General features: G+C 34.6%; 1 protein-coding gene across 4 annotated transcripts in view; it reads right to left on the minus strand.

Annotated features, from left to right (window-relative positions):
- Window positions 1–24,022, minus strand: part of LOC111513263 (uncharacterized) — a 46,114-nt gene that overhangs the window by 5,901 nt on the left and 16,191 nt on the right. For all 4 annotated transcript variants that reach the window (XM_074185824.1, XM_023169444.2, XM_074185822.1 and 1 more), the window contains 5 exons: window positions 19,622–20,849; window positions 16,093–16,194; window positions 15,470–15,692; window positions 7,835–8,117; window positions 7,207–7,771 (listed from right to left, as the gene is read on the minus strand). In XM_074185824.1, coding sequence (XP_074041925.1) covers window positions 7,217–7,771; window positions 7,835–8,117; window positions 15,470–15,692; window positions 16,093–16,194; window positions 19,622–20,849 — 2,391 coding nt within the window. In that variant the 3' untranslated portion in view covers window positions 7,207–7,216. The remainder of the gene's footprint in view (window positions 1–7,206; window positions 7,772–7,834; window positions 8,118–15,469; window positions 15,693–16,092; window positions 16,195–19,621; window positions 20,850–24,022) is intronic.

Genomic DNA, 24,022 nt, shown 5'->3' on the forward strand with positions numbered 1-24,022 from the left:
AGGTATTATACTTTGATCTCAAAGTGTATTTGAAACTTAACATCTACACATTGCAAACAAAATGTAAAGGGCTGTCACAAAAGGGGTGAATTTATTAATTTTCAACTTCGTATAGTCGTCAGTCTAATTTCTCAAAAATTGTTCACCTCCTATCACTGACATTCCTGAACAAATACTTTATTGTGAGATTTGTACTGGATAGTTTACGAAACTGCAACTTGTGTTTCCCTATACAATAGCTTGTAAGGCGTGTTCAATTTTCAGTTTTAATTACTTCTTCAAGTGTGTTTATCACTCAATATTAATTTCTTCTTCAACTGTTATGAAGTTCATAAGTTAAATTAAGTAATATTGAAAACTATTATCTGATCACGCAAATCTAAAACATATCAAACATATCAAGGTAAACATGGCCGTCGGAGCAGAAGCGATTTTATTTCAGTCTAAAGAAATAAATGATTACACTTGTAAACACTGTTTGAAAAAAGTAATAGATAAAGTGAATTGCATCAAATGTGATCATATATTCCATCCAGAGTGTTTGAGACAAGCAGCTGATCAGAAGAGACTATAGTCACAGAAGAAATATTCCTGAGAGAAGAGAATAAATTACTCAGGCAAATTTCACAGGATAAAGACAAAATAATACAGGACAAGGAGCACTTGATACTACTACTACTAACAGAAAAAATCACATTGCTTGAAGGGTCTCGAAAATTTGACTCACTCAAAAGTAATCAACTAAATACAAAAAAACTCAACCAAAAGCATGTTGGATAAAAAAGTTGAACGAATAAATAAGAACACATTGAACATAAAAACTAATGAATGTAAAGGTATTTTAACAACAGATAAAAACCTAGCACGTGTAGCTATTCGAATGAATAGGGTGAGATTACTGAACAAGTGGTTGCTGCCAATATAATGCAAATACAAACAGAATTAAAATGCAGAGTTAATAGACTTTACAAATAAAGATGAAGAAAATGAAAAGGAGAAAATAAGAAGGAGGAGACATATGGAAGGAGACCTATGAAAGGTAGCGGATGTGGCAATGACAACTTTCATGGCAGACGAAATAACTCTAAAAAGACAATGGTTATTTTTGACAAGGGTATCAGATGAAGTTATAGGAGAAAATATTGAAAAATATATAAAAACCCGCACAAATTCAGACAATGTCAGTATGAAAAAACTGCCAACCAAAAGAACTAGGCATGATGATCAATCCGTTATGGTAGGCGGTTCGACGTGGGTGCTTTGTACACTCACTCGAATTGACTGCCGTGTTGGTCGGTGGTTCAGGCCCTAGTCTGAACGACCGATTTTCACTCGCTATCGTCCAACCCGTGTTAGGAATCACACGTTAAAAGGTAAGACCTCATTAATCCTTAGCTCGCATAAGTTTCGATTTCTGAGGGTTGTCGTTCGTAGGGGTGTGACAGCTGGTTAACGAAAAAACATATTTTAAAATAGGAGTCGAGCCTCATCTAAAGGAATAATAGATCTATGAAAGTAGTTTCTGGCCTGAAGGAGTGAGATACAGTCGCTTAACCTTTAAATTAGGTCAACATTTCCTTGGTAATTCACATCAATTTAAGTCTCAACATGAATTTTAGAGGCCCAACTCTTTTTTATAGAAAATGAGGAATACTCATTATCTGAGGCTCATTTCTGTATTACACACTTCTCTATTAATGCAAGGATGTCAACCAACGAACATCAAATGGATATAGTGCCATATGAACAAAATCAGGAACTATAAACTTTCTTTCTAAATCTCAATCTTTAGCTAATAAAATTGATGAATTAAATATTGTATGTCAGGAATATCAACATCATTAATTACCACTTGGTAGGTTACTTTGCAGATATAAATTTAAGCATGGCGGAGTGGCAATATAGGTTCGAAATGATATTATAACGAATGATGTGAATATAGATATTGCACTGAAGTTTATGTAGAGTTTGCGGCAATAACTATATTCAATATACTGGTAGTATGCTTATATCGATCAGGTAAGGAAAATTTTCTGAATTTTGTATCTTCATTTGACTCACTCGCTGAATTTACAACACGAAAATTTAAAAAGGTAGTTGTATTAGGAGATTTCAATGTGGACTTTTCCCCTAAATCAGTAAAAAAAAATATTGTGTAATACATTGAATGCATTCACCTTCAGGCATTCAATACAAGAACCAACTTGAGTCACCAATCATTCCTCCATCTGCATTGATAATATTTTGACAAATTTCGACCACCACTCAGATGCACAAGTTATTAAATATGACATATCTGAACACTATGGGCTAGAAATATCAATTGCTAGAGATGAACTGCCTACTGTGGAAAAAATGTATTTAATTAAACCAATTTCAAATGTTGGTGTCTCATAATTTAGGTTTATTATTAGTAAAATCAAATGGTCAACTTATTACACATCTACTGATCTGGATTTTTTAGCAACGTTTATAAGTGAAGAAATCAGATATGCAAGTGAAGTAGCTCTCCCAGAGAAAAAAAGTTAATTGAAGACAAAGAAAAATTAATTGGTTTGATGATGATTTGAAACAAATGAGGAATAATGTAAATAATCAGAAGGATATTTGGTTAATGACTGGCAGTGAAATAAATAAAAAAAAATATATAAACATGGGAAACAGTTATAGGAGAAAAATAAAAGAACCTAAATCTAGTTGTTATAATGACAACATTCTAAACAGTGGCAATGTTGGTAAAACAACGTGGTCGATAATAAATCAATTTAATGGAAAGTCACGAGTCGTCCATAAAAATTCAGATATTTCTGCTGATACTTTTAATAGCTATTCAACTTCTGTAATTGATGAGCTGATTACAAATATTATTGTCCCAGGTACTGATGGTGCAGATCTGATGGAGATTTCACTGAAGGATTCAATTTTCTTGAAGCTAATTAATGATACTGAAGTGCAAACTGTAATTGCTTCATTGAAAAATTCAAATAGTTTAGATGCCTATAACATCAATTCCGTTATAGTGAAGATGGCATGTGATGTTCTTAGTAAGCCTATAGGACACCTAGCAAATATTTGCTTCTCATGTGGAATGTTTCCAGCGAACCTAGAGTTTCATGATACTTTCGAATCTTTGGTTGACAAAAATGCAAATATCAATGACATACAAAAATTTCACTATCTAAGAGCATCCTTAGAAGGCGGTGCTGTTCAGGTTATCCAATCTCTCGAAATTTCTGCCGACAATTATGCAGTGGCGTGGAAGATTTTACAGGAGCAATATGACAATAAAAGGATGTAAGTATACAATCACGAAAATCTTTATTCAACTTGGAAATGATTGGAAAGGAATCAGGTGAAAAATTGCGAAAACTTTTGGATACAATTTCCAAGAATTTGAGAGCGTTTGAACAATTGAAACAGCCCACAAAGCATTGGGACACTCTTATTGTATTCCTGATTCAAACTAAGCTAGATTCAGTAACAGTTCGTGAATGGGAAAAGTACAGAGTCGATAAAGACGTTCCCACTTTAGATGATCTAAAGAAATTTCTGAAATCCCGAGCTGATTTCTTAAAAACGCAAGAATCAAATCAGAACGAAAGGGTTGTCGATAAAAATACAGTAAGCAAAGCGGTACACGAGGTTTTGCAAAGAGCATTACAGTCGAACGTGTGAAAATTTCTGTTAGCAAAAGAATCGAACGTGTAAAAAAATCAAAACTATGCACAACTTGCCTTCGTCCGGATCACTATAGCAAAATATGGCGTTGTTCAAATTGCAAAAAATGTAATGATAAACATCACACCCTAATTCACGTGGACTGCACCAAAAATAATACGCCTGTTCCAAATTCGGATAATTCTCAAACTTTTAATAATGCACTTTCACATGCATTTTCTGCAAGTATTGCTAATAAATGCGTATTGCTGTCAACAGCATTTGTAAATATTGTGGATAAGGATTCAAGTATTCACACCATCAGGGTTCTATTAGATTCAGGTTCAGAATCAAGTTTTATAAGAGAAAATACATGTAGGAAATTGAATTCAAGCACTTTCCCTACTAATATAGAAGTATGTGGTCTCAATCGTACTACTTCATACATCAAGTCGAAATGCGAAGTCAATATCCAATCTCAACACAATTCTTTTAAAAAGTCTGTTTTCCGTTAACCAGCTGTTGCTCTCGAGGCTAGCGGAAAAGGTCTCGGATGCGTTGGATACAAAATTTCTTGGCATTACATATGCAGCGGTGATAATCCTTCAGATTTATTATCAAGAGGCGTCAAGCCGGCAAGGTTATTCTCATGTTTGATTTGGTGGCATCGCCCTTCTTGGCTCATGCGAAGCAAAAATGAGTGGCCTGAAAAAGGCTCAGTTGACATCAAAGACCTTTCCGAATTGAAGAGAATTCTAAGTTCATTTCCTATTGCGAGCAAAACTAAAATGATTGATTTCGAAAAATTCTTAAATATTAATAGACTCGAAAGGTGTATGGGTTACATTCTTAAATTCGTAAATAAAGCAAACAGAACACGTGAAAAACAAACACTACCCATAACTCTGAATAATCTCAAGACGGCACGTGATGAGCTCATTAAATCAGCGCAACGTGAATCATTTCCCAATTAATTTAAGAAATTGAAAACTAAAATGCCGGTAGAATTGGAAAGTAATATCCTCTCTCACAACCTTTTTCTTGATGAGGAGTAAATCATCAGAGTTGTGGGAAACTTACCAAGTGAGTGATTGGAACTTCAATAGTATAGTAGTAGTATAGTCTCGTCCACTCACACCACTTTCAACTCGTCCGTCAGATGCAAATTTGAGAACCGTACCACAAAACAAATTGTCATCGCATGAAAGGATGCAGCAAATCACTCAGCATTTTTGGGGAAGATGGAAGCAAAGAGTTTATTTCCGAAGTTCAGCAAAGGCTCAAATGGAAAACGTCTCAACAAAAATTAGAGACAGGAACTATCGTATTGATAAAAGAGGAAAACCAACCACCCATGGTATGGAAGCTTGGAAGAATCGAGGCAGTGCATCCAGGTAAGGATGGTATCAACCACGTGGCCACCATTCGGACCTCAACTGGATTGGTCAAGAGATCCTTCAGAAGAATATGTCTACTCCCAATAGAGGACATTGAAAGCCAGTCCTTTCAAGGTGGGGGCCATGTTCACGCGTTCACCCTGTACAGTCACTTTCCTCCCGGATGCCAGGCACAACCCTGAGGTCGACGAGAAGAACAGGCACAAGTTTTCAATCATTCGAATTGAACAGACACCAAATTACTATTCACGTTTCTATCTGCATGTTATTGAATAAATAAGTTTTATTTTCTCTTTTTTCCAAAACTTAATGCAGTGCAACTTCATTACAATACCCAACAAAAGTACACGTTTCGTACTCGTATAGGTTTCAGGCGCTCAGTTAATTTCTCAGACATGGAACAGTAAAAGTCACTAATAGTGTCGGGATATAGGGATATAATGTACAAATTTTTGGTTATTGTTCCTTCGCCTCAATTCATTGACAATATTCCATATTCCTTTCACTTTATTAGCAGCATTATTCATTCTGTCTTTGTAATATATATCTTTTGTATTTCGGAATACTCCTCTCTAGATTTTTCTGCACTTATTGAAATGTTTCAAAAGCAATACTGTTCAAGTATTTCCTCACATAATGAATAGATCTCATATTCTTTGAAGAAATTCTAATTTTTGTGGTAGGTATTCTTCTTTTGGAATTGTTGCTGAGACATAGAGTAAAGAACTCTAGCAAGACGAGCAGAAAATTTCCATTTGTTTGTTCAACACATTATCTTGCTGCATTAATACTACATTCTGGGGGTAGAACCATTCTTTTTGAAGGTGCCACTTTCCAACTCTTTCAGCCTAATCAGTTGACTAAAATCGACAAAGGTGAACATCACTAACGTCTGATTTTACTTTTAATTTATTTGTTCATATATTTCGACAATAAATTATTTCTGCGATAATAAAATATTTTTTGGTTGATTGGTTTTTATGCACATATTCGTTTTTATAATTTGACTGTCAACATCGTTCAGATAACTCTCATTAATTATTACAATTTTTTCAATGCATCTTTGACAAAAAAAATAGTGTGTCAAAAACTTGGCATAGTAAAATGAAGTTTTACTTCATTTTACTTAGTATCCCCAACTAAACATCCACTTTTGCATTAAATTCATTTTTTCAATCAAGAAAATTATTTATGATATAATTTTGTATATAATTGAGTAGTTCTTCAAATTTTTCTAGTCCGTGACAACTTTTCAAAAAATAAGTTAAAGAACTCTTGATACCAAAACTAAGAAACATACCTAGTTAGCTTAGAAACTGAAATTCAAAATTGTTCACATTGACAGGTAAATATATAAAAATGTTTTGAACCATTAATTAACTAGCATCTTAAACGGAAACGTCTAGATTTTCATTCGTACATGACAGAACATGCTTACAGCATAAGAAGAAAAATATCTTCTAGAAAATTAATTATCAGTAATAACGTATTACTCATTAAATTAAGTAGAAGAAAAGTATAATAATAATTAATTCGAAATACTCTTCAATGTTAGTACATCCCATTTTTAAAATGAATACATAGAAATACCTATCTTTCTTCCTCCATTCACCGTTGTCATGCCACTATCTACACTTTGTAGTATAAAAGGCAAGGCGCTTCTAGATATTTTAATGCTCTGGGTTACAATTGTAGGTCTCATTATCCTACCATAGGAAAATAAGACATATTGGCAAGGTTTCAAAAAACATCTTACATATTTTGTTTTTTTATAGTAAAAGTGAATATTATTTTTCATATTATTATTTCTCTTAGACATACCTTATTGCCTGCAATGTACCGTGCCATATGATGGTATTAGTTGATACTTGATGCAAATCCATTATAACATATTCAAATAACACTTTATTGTGAGATTTTCAGTCAACAGTTTAAAAAACAACGACACGTTTTACTATACAATAGCTTCTTCAGGCGTATTCAATACTAACCTGATATAAATAATTATGTAAATACTAACCTAACCATTACCACAGAACACTCTGAAGAAACTATTGTATAGTGAAACACATGTTACAGTTTTATAAACCGTTGAAATTCAGTTACAGTGAAAGATTATGAAAACCATAAATTATTGAAATGATTAACTTACTGTCATTAGTCTAGTCAGTCGGGCTTCCTTCCATTTCTTTGTGATCTGAAGATTTTTTCAAAAAAGAAGACCTAAGGACTCTTCTTTCCGAACATTCTTTACTTTTTTCACATATTTTGAGAAGTTTTTCCTCCAAATCGACCTCTTTTTTACTCAAAGCTCCGCTTTTAGGTGTCCGCTTTTTCTTTATTGGAGAAGATATATTTGATTCCGTTGATTCTTTTTCATTTACAACATGTTTTTTTTTGCCTTTGATTGAATTGATATTGGGGGTCTTAGCTAAAGTTGGCTCAACATTATTTGACTCAACATTGTTTTGCTCCACATTACTTTTCTCAGCAGTGCGTTCATGAACATTACCTTTCCCAATATTAGTTGTTTCAATATTTTTTGTCTCAACATTATCTATGTCGATACCTTTCGGGTCAGACTTTTCAATATCAACAATTATTTCATCATCAGCCCTTGTCACTCCAACACTATCTGCTTCATTTAATGATCTACTGCGTAACCTTGGTGACTTTGAGGCTCTATTACGTTTATGAGGAACATTGAAATAAACAGGCTGCAAAACAAATGTGAAGAATTACAAAACTTGTGGACATCTGAAATTTTACATGAGAGATACCTTTTCATCTTTATCATCCTTCTTCTTTCTCTTTCTCTCCATTCCCTTTTCGAACTCCAAATCTTCATCTTTGTGTTTTTTCTCATGACTCAAAATTTCTGAGTATGGGACAAGGTCAGTGCAAAATTTACAAGGTTTAGTATGATTTTTCATATGTAAATTCAGCATGTAGCCCGTGCCAAAGTTTTTGTTGCAAACATCACATTTTGGGTTGTGCAAATTCATGTGTACAACGTGTTCATCAATGCTGTGTTTGTAACCACATATGAAACACATGCAAAAGCTGAAACAAATATTATTCTAGTACCTGATAGTATGGTTTAACTGTCATAAACAGGGTTAGGGAACATCGTGACTAAAAAAATATCACAATTTATTATATTTTCCTCATTTAATTTTAGGTTGGTTTCAATCACTACACAAATTTTCTACGGATAATATCTTACTTTGAAACATCTTTGGTCACACTAATTACTGAAAAATAATTGCTGGGGTAATTTACAAAAAAATTTCTTGGGGTGGCTTGCGACTTCATAAACAAATATGAAAACTGTTGGCTATTAAAATGACTCTAGTTATCACTAATAGTTTTGGTTAAAGCACATGTGAAAATAAAAAAACTGGCAAATGAAGTGGTAAAAGTCAGTAGTTGAAATGAAGAAATGAAGTATCAGAAAATAATATTTGACTTGGATTGCATTCTTGTTTTTTTCCGAAGAGTCGTTGATATACAATGAAAAATGGGGTGTAGATGATATGGATCCCTACGGAACACCAGCGTTGATGGTAAAGGTATTCGAGAGATATCCATTGACGGCCACTTGCAGGGAACGTTCTTCCAATATTTCGTTCTAAGGGCAGCAAGCCATTATTATCTTGAGGTTCAAGAGTAAAGAGTGCATCATTCCACAAAATTCAAAAATAAGGACAACCATTTTAACAGAGTTATCTGGATAGAGTCTATGAAGTTCGAAAATCAAATCTGAATATTTTATCCGATTTCAATATCTTTTCGAACGATATTCTTTTCATTCAGAGCTCAAAACTTCACGAAGAATATTGTCTTTCTTAGGCAGTCGAGGAGAACTACATTAGGCTCATTATCTTATATCAGCCTGAGGATGGGGAATTGATAGCTTCAATAAATTCAGCATTTTTCATCCCTAAAAACGATTTTAGTATACAGCAACATCGGTGTTTCGTCAATACCATAAGAATGCCGAAGGTGGTAACAAGTGGTATCAAGTAACTATGGTAGCCTAAAGTAATGAAGACACCATCCTGGTAGACCTCTGGTAAACCCCTCAGTTTCTGACATAATCTCTCTCGACCTGAGTAAAGGTTAGGTACTTTGAAATTCCTAGGTCTTCATAATATATATGAGTGACATAGAAAGTTCAAGTATGTCACAATAAAAACCAATAATCTATGCAGATGAATCAACTTGAATACTTTCAAGAAATAATCTCTCCATTTCAATAGATGTAGCAAATGTCGCATACAATAAATTCTTCAATTGGTGTAAAAATAATGGGTCGGTCGTCAATATCAATGAAACAGTAATCACCACCAACCCGTATTAGGAATCACACGTTAATCACCTCGTTAGTCCTTAGCTCGCACAAGTTTTGACTTCTGAGGGTTGTCGTTTGTAGGGGTGAGACAGCTGGTTAACGAAAAAACTTGGTTTCTGTTTAGGCTGATAAAATGTTATAATGTGTAATGCAGTTGTGAAATTTTCAATGGTGAATAAATTCTATTCTATTCCATTGTTGAAAAAACGGAATGCATGGGTATATCCTTGTGAAGCTACAGCTTCAATGGTCCTTTAGCTGAAAGGGTTCCAACTCGATGATATAATTGTGGCCACCTTATTCAGTGTCAAAAACTAAACTTCATTATTTGATCTGTGAATTTCTATTAGTGTTAGTATTAATAATATATAGAGACAAGTTTGACCAGACAAAATAAGAAACTAATGTATAATTAATATTACTGGAGTTTTTTCCTCTTGAAGACGATCACTTGGTGATCGAAACACGTGTCGAGGTGTTAAAAATAACGATTTAGTGTTGGGAAAAAACTCCAGTAATATTCATTACTACACCAAAGGTTCCAAACGGTGCATCACAAAAACGAATGTACAATTATCAAAGAAATCTATTCCAGACAGCACATATACAGTGTGACTCACGGTGGATGGTAGGTTAGACGTTTATGATAAACGCAACGCAGGATTTTTCTGAAAATTTTACATCTTACATTTCCTTACCGGTTCTATTGATCTAAAATATTTTCAGCATTGCGGCGTTGCCACTTCTACCAAAAAGTCCTAGCAACTTAATTTTTTTAAATAGAACAGCCCGTATATTAACACATTTTTGGAACCGCTCTTTTATTATGATACTTTTTTTTTATAATATCCTATACCTACCTCTATCGGTTTTCGAGATAAAAAATAATTTGTGCTAAATATGGTCCAAAACATAGCCCTCAGTGAACTCAAGTACACCAGTACTCTCAATTCATATTTTGATTATAGTTTGGACAAACTCGAAATATCAAATTAACACCAAGAAATCGACTCCATATCATACAGGGCGTGCTAAAATTACTATTATTTCCATTATACATAAAAAAGGTCAAAGTAAATTTTTTCAAATGAAATCCCCTGTATATTTCTCGATAAATTGAAAGATGATGAAAAATGCTTCGAAATTATATATCATGTCCCTATACCTTCATCATAAAGTTTTCTTAATAGTCACTTTTTCTGTAAACATTATTTTTTCAAGAATTTGGTTTTAGGTAGCAGTGAAATTATCAAGCTTATAACATTTTGGTTACTTTCATAAGTAATTTGCAAATAGTTATCGACAGTATTTCAAAACATCTTCCAAAATGAATGCAAATATTGATTATTCAAACGAAGTTCTTATGAAATTATTTATTACACATATACAAAGTAATCAAGTCATCGTCAGAACTTGCAGAAAATTCAACCCAATGTATCGTGAGTTAACACCAATGAATGAGAGGAAGTTTGTAAGGTTACAGTGTTAATATATAAGAGTTTGTTTCGAAAGAATTTTTTTCTTTCGTGTAATTCAATGTTTATATGAAAGTAGCTGTTTCAGGAGGACTTTCTTTCAGTTTGTGTCTGAAAGTTACTTCTTTGCATGATCTACACATCCATGTATAGAGTTACTTATTTTCGAATTGATTACTTCCTTCCTTTCTTTGGAAGATTCCCTCATCCCCTTTTTTTGTATCAAGATGGAGTAGTAGAAAGCCAAAAACTTTCTTTCCAAAAAATTAATCACTCCTAAAAATATAACCCCTTCAATTCTAATTTTATTGTCCTTAAAATACAGAAAACATTCAGGTAACATTTTTCTTGAAAACCCATTTCTTTTTTTACATGAGGAATATGATCAGCCCAAAAATGTTTATTTATTCCTTCTGTTAAAAATGCCATTCCTCGTAAATTTTAAATTCGTCGCTCCAAATTATTTTTGACAATTCCTGATCTTCCTATATATATATATATATATATATATATATATATATATATATATATATATATGGAAAAAGGTTATTGGACATAGCACTCATAGGAAGGTGGGCAAACCGCAGACACGTGTTTCTGGCTATTTAGCCTTCGTCAGTACGGTACAGCCAAGTGTAAAGGATAGACAACACTTGGTTGCAAGAAAGGGGCCAAACAAAGCAAGCGGATTCATCATCAGGGGCCAACTGCGATTTCGTGTCATCGTTGGAAGACCTTGTGATTACAAGGACTAACTCCCAACTTCGTCACGGGAGCAGCTATAGCAACCTGCGTGACATCCGGGTCCAAGATAAATAAAAAAAGATAGAGGGATATTGAGTGAGATGGTATTATCAATGGAAAAAGGTTATTGGACATAGCACTCATAGGAAGGTGGGCAAACCGCAGACACGTGTTTCTGGCTATTTAGCCTTCGTCAGTACGGTACAGCCAAGTGTAAAGGATAGACAACACTTGGTTGCAAGAAAGGGGCCAAACAAAGCAAGCGGATTCATCATCAGGGGCCAACTGCGATTTCGTGTCATCGTTGGAAGACCTTGTGATTACAAGGACTAACTCCCAACTTCGTCACGGGAGCAGCTATAGCAACCTGCGTGACATCCGGGTCCAAGATAAATAAAAAAAGATAGAGGGATATTGAGTGAGATGGTATTATCAATGGAAAAAGGTTATTGGACATAGCACTCATAGGAAGGTGGGCAAACCGCAGACACGTGTTTCTGGCTATTAAGCCTTCGTCAGTACGGTACAGCCCACCTTCCTATGAGTGCTATGTCCAATAACCTTTTTCCATTGATAATACCATCTCACTCAATATCCCTCTATCTTTTTTTATTTATCTTGGACCCGGATGTCACGCAGGTTGCTATAGCTGCTCCCGTGACGAAGTTGGGAGTTAGTCCTTGTAATCACAAGGTCTTCCAACGATGACACGAAATCGCAGTTGGCCCCTGATGATGAATCCGCTTGCTTTGTTTGGCCCCTTTCTTGCAACCAAGTGTTGTCTATCCTTTACACTTGGCTGTACCGTACTGACGAAGGCTAAATAGCCAGAAACACGTGTCTGCGGTTTGCCCACCTTCCTATGAGTGCTATGTCCAATAACCTTTTTCCATTGATAATACCATCTCACTCAATATCCCTCTATCTTTTTTATATATATATATATATATATATATATATATATATAGGAAGATATATATATATATATATATATATATATATATATATATATATATATATATATATATATATATATAAAATCTAGAAAGGTTAATGCAGTCAAGCTGCTGGAAAATAATTCCATGAAAATCAAAAAATAAATAGATAAGTACTCTTTGATCATTCCCATATTGATTTCAATTTAAGAGCCACCGGTATACAGCTGTTTCAGCCTATTGGGCATCGTCAGTACCGGGCAGGCGGTCCTCGATTGAAGACAAAATGAGAAAAAACCAAGAAAGTACTTGATAAAAATAGCTGCGTAAACGCAAGCGAAACATAAGTGGAACCACCTATTGGTGTGACACCCAAGTCAACTTGCCAAGTTTTTATGTCAGTGTTGGTGGTTTGACCAATCAACCGACAACTGCGGTAGCAGAAATTTGGGAAGCTAACCTGAAATGCCATCGGAAAACGAATCCACATGTTTCTAGAAATGATATGAAATCTAGAAAGGTTAATGCAGTCAAGCTGCTGGAAAATAATTCCATGAAAATCAAAAAATAAATAGATAAGTACTCTTTGATCATTCCCATATTGATTTCAATTTAAGAGCCACCGGTATACAGCTGTTTCAGCCTATTGGGCATCGTCAGTACCGGGCAGGCGGTCCTCGATTGAAGACAAAATGAGAAAAAACCAAGAAAGTACTTGATAAAAATAGCTGCGTAAACGCAAGCGAAACATAAGTGGAACCACCTTGGTTGATTGGTCAAACCACCAACACTGACATAAAAACTTGGCAAGTTGACTTGGGTGTCACACCAATAGGTGGTTCCACTTATGTTTCGCTTGCGTTTACGCAGCTATTTTTATCAAGTACTTTCTTGGTTTTTTCTCATTTTGTCTTCAATCGAGGACCGCCTGCCCGGTACTGACGATGCCCAATAGGCTGAAACAGCTGTATACCGGTGGCTCTTAAATTGAAATCAATATGGGAATGATCAAAGAGTACTTATCTATTTATTTTTTGATTTTCATGGAATTATTTTCCAGCAGCTTGACTGCATTAACCTTTCTAGATTTCATATCATTTCTAGAAACATGTGGATTCGTTTTCCGATGGCATTTCAGGTTAGCTTCCCAAATTTCTGCTACCGCAGTTGTCGGTTGATTGGTCAAACCACCAACACTGACATAAAAACTTGGCAAGTTGACTTGGGTGTCACACCAATAGGTGGTTCCACTTATGTTTCGCTTGCGTTTACGCAGCTATTTTTATCAAGTACTTTCTTGGTTTTTTCTCATTTTGTCTTCAATCGAGGACCGCCTGCCCGGTACTGACGATGCCCAATAGGCTGAAACAGCTGTATACCGGTGGCTCTTAAATTGAAATCAATATGGGAATGATCAAAGAGTACTTATCTATTTATTTTATATATATATATATATATATATATATATATATATATATATATATATATATATATATATATATAATCAGGAGGGATTCGCAAAAAAGCACTCTACGTTCAAAATCTTCTGCTTTGAGAGCTTGAACTTTCGTAAATCTATACAGATGCATTTCGTGATTTTTCAAAATTTGTTGTACTGAAACACGTGATACACCCAAATCTTTTTCTGCACTGCGAATGGAAGGTTCTGGATATGCATAAAAATATGCCAAAACGTTTCGTTTGAATAATCAATATTTGCATTCATATTTGGTAATTTTTTGAAACACCGTCGAAAACCCTTTATCAAATACTCATTAAAGTCTTCAAACTGTCATAAGCTTGATATTTCCATGGCTACCTAAAATCAATTTTTTTTTTTGTAATACTGTAATTAAATATCTCTCTAATAGAATCACTTCAATCAGAACACCTACTTAGAAATAATTATTTAGAAAAGTTCAAACATGAAGTTGGTGCAATTGGGAATATTAATTCCCTGCGAAGTTACTGACAAAGTAGTATTTAGTCCAACTGTAGAAAGTCCTTCATGACTAACCAATAATTAAATTTAAAATAATTTGCATTGGCGTATGTAGTTGGAGCCTTGTGGATAGTGTGTTCGAATTCCATGGATCTTATAATATTTTTTTTCATTACCAGCAGTACCTGTTGTACAAAAAAAATGTATGATACATTTGTTGAAAGTGATTTTATATATATGATAGGACCATGATTCATCATCTTGAAGTGTTTTTCATTATATTTCAATTTATTGAGTAATATACAGTGGGTTTCGTTTGAAAAAATGAATTTTTGACCACTTTTATGCTTAATGGAAATAATAGTAAGTAAGCCCTGTATGATACGGAGTCAATTTCTTGGTGTTAATTGAAAGTATGTTTTGGACCATATTTAGCACAAATTCTGTTTTATCTCAAAAACCGATAGAGATAGGTATAGGACATTATTAACAAAAAGTATTATAATAAAAGAGCGATTCCAAAAATGTGTTATTAATTCATTTTCAATTAAAAAAAAATAAAGTTGCTAGGACTTTCTTATAAAAGTGGCCGCAATGCTAAAATTATTTCATATCGATAGAACAGGGAAGGAAATGTAAGATGTGAAATTTTCAAGAAAATCCTGCGTTGCTTTTCATAAACTTCTAACCTATCACCGACCATGAGTCAGGCCATATATTCTCTACATGTTTCAGAGAGTGTAAATAAGAAAAGGTTTACCTGGAACAATTACTCTCCCTTCTTCTTTTCATTATGTATGTTTTCCAAACAAATTAATAAAATAAAATAATTTCTTAAAAAACCTTTGATGTGACTGTGAAAGGAAATAAATTAGATAATATTCATAAAAATACAAATTTAGTTCCAAAAAAGTGCAAGAGTTCAGAAAATCTTAAAAAAATACTTAATGACAAATTCAGCTTACCTCTGACCATTTTCCGTGATTAAAATTTTGTTCCTCTTATATGGTGTTAACAAATAATCATGATCGTTAATATATAGACCATCAAGACTATAGTTGGTGAATAAAACACAAACTCTTCTATTGGGATTATCAGATAGTACATCATCATGTTTACCATTATTATTAGTCTCATTCTCATTCACTGCTACTATTTTCCATTTACGGTGCCGTCTAGTCTTTGGAGCTAAAATGTATTTCTATGTGATGGAATTTGCCAAAACTGTATGGAAATCGATAATATATTCAAGTAACACTCTATTGTGAGATTTTCACTGATCAGTACAAGAACGCAACACTTGTTTCGCTATACAATAGCTTCCTCAGACGTGTTTATATTGACCCCTGAGGAAGCTATTTGAAACACATGTTGCAGTTTTGTCAACTGTTCAGTAGAAATCTCACATTGAAGTGTTACTTCAATTTGACATTCTTTAATACCATCAATTGAACGTCTGAAAAATTTGGAGTCGATGATTTGTAATGCATCTTGCAGCTTTGATCGATAATGAAGTTGTGATATTTTTATTAATCAATCAATCAATACTTTATTGTCATAAAGAAGTCGGAAGAGTGTAGAAAATTACCTGATTTTTTCTGGTCATGAGAAATTGAACATTGATAGTTGAAATTAGAATTTCCAGTAGAAGAGTATTGTAGTTCACGAACTTCACTTGTCTCTGGGCAACCTGAAAAAAAAAAGATTTTCAATTCAAAATAATATTGAATGATAACAGTAATAAGTTGATGATGTAAATAGATGGAAAATGTGGGTCTGATAAAAATAATCATGAAAAAGAACTGGACCCTCTGGAACTAGACTAGTCAATCTTATGATGATGCCAGTTTATTTGGTGAAACGCACGTCAAGAAGAGTGTTGAGTTCTGGTGTTTTGGAGCAGTGCTTATTTTGGAATAATAATCACGTTTATTATTCTTCAGTATTATCTAAAATATTGAAATTAGGACAAAAAGTTGTAAGGTTTTCATAAATATCAATGGAACAATTAAATTGAACTAATATTATAGTTGTTTCATAAATAATGAATGAAATCAATCAACTGGAAATCATGAAGTTTTGTTCACTGAAAGCTGTGATGTTATTCTGGAATGCACCAAATGCTCCAAACATGGAAAAGGCTCATAAGGTCAATAAAAAAAAACATCGAACAACCTAAGGCCATCGACTCAAGTACCAAAGAATCCTAATAATCAGGAAGCCTTCACTCCAGATCATTTCATCATTGGACCATCCTACACTGTTTACCGTGAAAAATATTGAACTTTCAGCTAAATCGAAGGCAGCCTAAAATGACCAATTAATTTTAGCAACGATGGAGTAAGGAATATGTGCCTTTTCTGAGCAAACGGCACAAAGATCAAGCAAATATCAAAATAAAAGATTTGGTTAATGTCGTAGATTCCAACAGCCCAAGGAACATCTGGACCAGAGGAAAAATTACCAAATTGTACAGAGTCAAAGACAAGGAAGTGAGAGTGGCAGATGTAATGAATGACACCAAATGGCTATCAACTACTGTGACCAGTTTCAAAACTATGTACACCGGATATCTGAAGAAATAGCCAATAGACAATTTTCGAGTAAATGTTTGAGAGGAACAGTTACTATGGGGAGATATGTTGGGAATTCATTATTACACATTGTATTCAATTGGATTGTGTTTTATTGTTTGTTTTTGTGACATTGTGTGACAATCAGTGTGATTTCAATTTCATACATATACGAGGGTTGCCTTTTATATTTCGGGATTAGAGAACAAAAACAAATATTAATCATTGAAAATCACTTTATTATTTTTCAAAATATTCCCCATGGAGATCTATACACTTTTGCATGCGTTTGAACCAATTGTCGAAACATTTTTGCCGTTCCGATTGAGGTATCTCCAAAACATGCATTCTGAATGCAGCAACAGCTTCTTCAGGTGTCGAAAAACGTTGACCTCTCAGTTTATTTTTTACGTGCGGGACCAAAAAGAAGTCATTCGGTGCCAAGTAAGGACTATACGGCGGAAGACTCATCAAATCGATGTTTTGGGTGCTCAAAAATGCAGTTGTTTAAGCCGATGTGTGAGAGCTCGCATTGTCGTGGTGAAGAGTGACCCGTCTTCGGCGGTTGGTTTTCCTGATTTCTTGGAAGACAACTGGCAAACAAATGGTTGTGTACCACTCAGAATTGACTGTTCTGCGTTGTTCTAGTGGTACGGTTGCGACATGTCCAGTTTTTCCGAAAAAACAGGAGACCATTTGCTTGAAAGGGCTTCGTGCGCGAACAACTTTTGTTGGATTTGGCTCTTCATGAAACACCCATACAGTCGACTGCTGTTTACTTTCGGGCTCATACGCGTAAATCCACGATTCATCACCTATCACGATGTCATATACGTGTTTCGAAGCACCGCGATCGTATTTTTTGAGCATTTCCTTCGACCGACACGAGCCTTTTTTTGAGCGATTAACGTATTGTGTGGGATCCAACGCGAACAAATTTTTTTGACAGTCAAATTTTTATGCAATATTGAATGTATGCTGGTCCTACTAATGCCTAAGGTTGTCTCATTCTCACGATAGGTCACATGACGATCTTGCAATATCAGTTCGCGCACAGCTACAATGGTTTTCGGAACAACAACTGATTTTGGACGACCTTCACAAAATTCGTCTTGGAGTGAACTAAGACCACGATTGAATTCACCATACCATCAATAAACACTGGTCCTTGAGCTTCATCACCAAAAATTGAATTAAGTTCATCCATGTACTGTTGCTGAGTTAATCCACGTCGAAAGTTTAAAAAAATAATCGCACAAAAATGTTCACGATTTAATTCAATTTTTGGGCCGAGATGGATCTTTTAAGTTACTGTAAACAATACAAATAGCGCGCGTATGTCAAAACGTTCTGAGTACGTATAAGCTCAAAAATGTCCAACTTTACGATAGAGCTGACATTTGCCAGATTGCAACACTAGGGTTGCCAAATCCCGAAACATAAAAGGCAACCCTCGTAGTTATGTAAAAAAAAAAATGAAAAATTAATAAATGAGTAAAAAACAAGCATTAAAGATTTCAGGTGAGACTGAAACACAGTTCTTCGATAAAATTTTTCTTTGGCCATTTCATGGACAAAACATCTTTATAAGAATATTTTATTCTTTATGGATTGACGCCTTTCCAATATTCAAATCCCTAGATAGTTCCTGCAATCTACAGGGTGTATATGCAACTATCGATAAAAGAATGACTTGCTGAATACATTCGGGAACTGTAGGTCTAACTTGCTTTGGGGCATCCCTCACATCTCCTATTTCTCTATTTTCTTGATATATTTTTTTAACAGTAAATGAATTCATGATCTGGGCGCATTTTGTGAAATAATCTGCATACCTCTTATTGAGTTTGCATCATATCTGCTCTTCCGTTAACCAGCTGCAACTCTCAAAAGTCGAAACTTGTGGGAGCTAAGGATTAGTGAGGTCTTACCATTTAAAGTGTGATTCTAAACACGGGTTGGACGATAGGAAGTGAAAACCGATCGTCCAACCTTGCGGTTCGAACCACCGGTTGACACAGTGGTGGATTGAGGCTACCGTCAATGTATATTTAATTATTATTTTTGAGAACAGTAAATAATTCTATGATTGTTTCATTTTGCTAATAATGAATGTATGCCTATAATCGTGGTTTTTTATTGCAGAATCATGAACAAAAATGACCACCCCATAAAAGAAAAAAAAACATTTATACGTTGAATGAAGAATGAAATGTGAATAAATATTTCTCCTAAAAAAGAAAAAGTGTAACATACTGTAAACTACCTTACGTTAAAAATATCTTTGAACATTTCACACAGATATTCAAGAACAAACATCTTAGATTTTTTTCAAATGAAAATACAATAGAATTTATTCCAAAACAGGCCATACATAGGATAAATTAGTAAATAACTGAAAATTCATGTGTCAGAACACAAGAAATTGAGTACGTGAGTATTCTAGATGTTCAACCATTTCTTTCAAAATGGAATCCCAGTGCAATGATTCACATTTTTATTTTTAATCTTGAAAATTCAAACACAAGGAGAAATAGTACTCACCTGGTACTTGCACATTGGATGATTGATCTGAAGTTTTTTTTAATGCAAATCCCCCTTCAGGTTCTTTTAACAATTCACCAGCAACATTTCCTGGTAATTTCTGATTCAACACCAAAGGAAAATTCATATCAATTCGTTTGGCAAGCAACGTTTTCAAATTAATATCTTTCTCCAAACTTTGACTTTCATTTGGAAGGGAAGAGCGTGTACTTTGCAGATTTCTAAAAGCACTTTTGCTCTCACTATGCAAATTGTACTTCAGTTTGAGCTTTTGTAAGTCTTTAAAAGTGAATTTGTTTATATGAACAAACTCTGGTACATCTACATACTGGTTAGTTTCAAATGAATCAACAGAATCAAGCAACCCTTCCAAACTTCCATATGAAGCCGATTCTGAAGCCGTCAGTGTTTCTTCGTCATCCTCAGGAAAATTATTTGATTCAATTTGTTGTATTTCGTGAGTAGTTTCCAAAGGTTCTTGTTTTATATGAATAACTCCTTCATGTGGTTCATTCAGATTTTTATCATTGTCTTTAGAAGAATTACAATAAGTTTTCAGCTTTTGTAGGTTTTCAAGAGGTGATGGCTGTATTGTGGATGTTTCTGAAGAAGTTATGGTTTTGTCAGGAGCTTCCTTCGCGGTTCCTTCAACCACTTCTGGAATGGTGCATATACCAGTTATCTGAAACAAATTTTCACCTCTGATTTTTGCCTTTTCTTTTTCAGCCTCAACTTCTTGCTTGTTCAGCGGTTTTCCAAACTCATTGAAGTACTCCCCTTTTGTATTCTTGAATAAACCAGTTTCTTCGCAGATGAAGTTGTCAGGAACCGAAAACGTCTCCTTAATTTTGAAGAGGTTCTCACCCCTAATCTTTGCCTTCGACTTTTCTGCACAGACGTCATTTTCATTGATTGGTTCTAGAGCGGCATTAAAGTATTTACCTTCTTTGTTCTTGAACAAACCAGTTTCTTCACAAATGATCAATGGTGATGCATTAGGAAAATTTATAGGTTCATTATCACTGTGTTGTTGGGGATTTGTTTGTTTGTAGCTTTCCAAAACTCTACTTTCAGTTTCAACCCCATTATGTTTTTCCTGATCACATTTCTCATTCCACTGTTGCTCGCCAATGATGCATAATTCTTCATTATTGTTTTTGATTAATACTATTCTGCTGGATTTTCTAGGGTGTTTGATGTTGTCTGATATAACTTGATTTGAAATAGTCTGGAAACAAATGAGCATGATTAAATACAATTACTGTGAAATGCACTTAACAAAATGAATGATTTCATCAAGGTTTGGGGTTATTTAATATCTTTTGAAAAACGATAACTTCAGTAATTAATTGTCAATGAACGTATTGAAAAAATTAAGCCAGACAATAACTTCCTCAGATATGATTAATATTAAACTATATAACTACAAACATGTATTACTTAAACATATCAGTGAATGAATTCATCCATGAAAATCAAAAAATAAATAGATAAGTACTTTTTGATCATATATATATATATATATATATATATATATATATATATATATATATATATATATATATATATATATATATATATATATATATACATCGGAAAAGTCTAGGGATATTTTTATAACATACTAAATATCATAAAAATAAATGCATGAGGTCGTTTAGTTTCGATTAAATTGGTACACTCGACCACCCTGTAGATTTCTATGGGTTGAACAAAGCCTGCAAAAACGGTAACTAATCTTTTATCAAGTTTTTTACAAACTGTAGGTTTTCGGCTAAAATGAATAATCTGAAAGTGTCGAGTTTGTACATTCTATGCAGTTCTTGCTCAGCAATTAAACTGGAAATATTGTGCTTTAACATGGAACGCCATTACTTACCATTGGCTGAGATGAATAGAGCTGTAGGGCTTCTTCAAGGTGGCAGTTCAAGACCGATTTTTGGTCTTAACCGCAAGAAGACAACCGACAATCACAGCACCTGAGTTGGTTAACGTGTTGCAGCAGAAGCACCAGGTAACCATTGGTCGTGATACTGTCAGAAATCGACTGCATGAAGCAGATCTCCACAACAGAAGGCCACTTAGATGTCCACCTTTGTCGAGAGGCAATCGCGGTAGAAGATTAGAGTGGTGTCAAGAACATCAAAACTGGGATACGAATGATTGGGCCACAGTTTTGTTTACGGACGAATCCAGATTTGGATTTCATCCAGACTCTCGTCGAGTAAGACTGTGGAGACGACCTGGAAATAATGAACGTTTGAGACACGTCCAGGAAGTCCACACATACAGAGGTGGTACAGTAATGCTATGGGGCGGAATCATGATCGGCGGCAGAACCGATCTCGTTTTTCCAAATCGCTCCCTCAAAGCTCGACAGTACCTCGACACCATTCTTCTACCTATCGTCCGTCCGTTTTCTGGTGTCACAGCTCGACAGTACCTCGACACCATTCTTCTACCTATCGTCCGTCCGTTTTCTGGTGCTGTTGGTGAAAACTTCCACCTAATGCACGATAATGCTCGTCCACATGTCGCGCGTCTAGTGACTGACTGGCTCACCAACGAAGGAGTTGATGTATTGCCATGGCCAGCACAATCACCGGACCTGAATCCCATCGAGCATGTGTGGGACATGCTTCAACGAAGAATTACTCCGCATATGGGAAACATTCACACAACGTTTCAATTGAGAGAGCTTTCAATCGCTGAATGGGCAAATGTACCTCAACAAGACATTGACAATCTCATTTTGTCGATGCACGATAGATGTAGGGCCGTAATAAACCAGCATGGAGGCCATACTTTGTACTGGCCTGCTTATATGCTTATATGCGCACTCAATATTTTTGACCATTTAATAAATTTTGTTGTAAGTTACATTCGTTTAATAATCACCCGCCAACTTTTTTTTCCCTAAAGCGATCTAAAAAAAATTATTGCCATTTTTAAAAATATCCCTAGACTTTTCCGATGTGTATATATATATATATATATATATATATATATATATATATATATATATATATATATATATATATATATAAGTCTCAAAAAGGATTTGAAGCTTTATAACTCCCATTTAATTATATGCGAGCGCTTTCGGCAGCTGGTCGTGCTGTCATCTTCTAGGCTCTACTCAAACTTAACGTGTCAACCTGTTGTTTGTCCTTTTATGCGGTCCGAACGCCTCAGTGCAGGTACTCCAGGTACTTTAGGTAAATTTGCCTGTATTTGGGTTACACCAGATAATATTCTTTGTGTTGGATCTTCTCTAGATTTACTGTTTCTATAGGTCTTGTTGTGTTTTGATTTGTATTTGTTTCTCGATAAGTGAGTTATGACTGTTGAATTTATGGATGTTTAAGTTTTCCCAGATGTCGATACGGTTTCATTTATTGACTTGTTTTATGAGTTTTATGTTCTCTTGTGGGGGGAAATTATGTTTGTTATGTATGGCGTGTGTTGCAAAGTTTGATTCATATATTATTGGGTTTATGTATGCCTTTTTGTGCTCGTCGTACCTTTGGATCAGTTTTTTCTTGGTTTGGCCGATATAGAATTTGTTGCAGTCTGAGCATTGTATGCTGTACACCCCGTTTGGGTTTTTGCCTTCTTCTTTTTCATAGCTGTTTATTTTTTGTGTTATTTTCGTGTTTGGCTTGTATGTGATGTTGATGTTCAGGGGTTTGAAGATGTTTGTTAGTTTTTTGGTTTGGTGTCCTACGTACGTAAATGCTGTCCATCGTTGTGTTGTTTTGTCTGTTGAAGTGGTTTGATCCTTGTTCTGTATTTTTTGTTTGATTCTGTTTTCTAATTTATCTATTGTCTTTTGGGTGTATCTGTTCTCGTTCGCTATTTGGTATATGATTGGTAAGAACGGAAAATCATATACCAAATAGCGAACGAGAACGGAAACACCCAAAAGACAATAGATAAATTAGAAAAAAGAATCAAACAAAAAATACAGAACAAAGATCAAACCACTCCAACAGACAAAACATCACAACGATGGACAGCATTTACGTACGTAGGACACCAGACCAAAAAACCAACAAACATCTTCAAACCCCTGAACATCACCATCACATACAAGCCAAGTACGAAAATAACAAAAAACAGCTATGAAAAAGAAGAAGACAAAAACCTAAACTGGTGTACAGCATACAATGCTCAGACTGCAACAAATTCTATATAGGCCAAACCAAGAAAAAACTGATCCAAAGGTACGACGAGCACAAACCTCGCAACACATAAAACAAGTCAATAAGGGAAACCGTATGGACATCTGGGAAAACTTGAACATCCATAAATTTAACAGTCATAAATCACTTATCGAGGAACAAATAGAAATCAAAACACAACAAGATCTAACATTGAATATTTTAAACAAAACAATAC

The sequence above is a fragment of the Leptinotarsa decemlineata genome, unplaced genomic scaffold (assembly GCF_025532065.1).
Source record: "Leptinotarsa decemlineata unplaced genomic scaffold, Ldec_3_MD MMD2_tig00078346_RagTag_RagTag, whole genome shotgun sequence".
Lineage (NCBI taxonomy): Eukaryota > Metazoa > Arthropoda > Insecta > Coleoptera > Chrysomelidae > Leptinotarsa > Leptinotarsa decemlineata.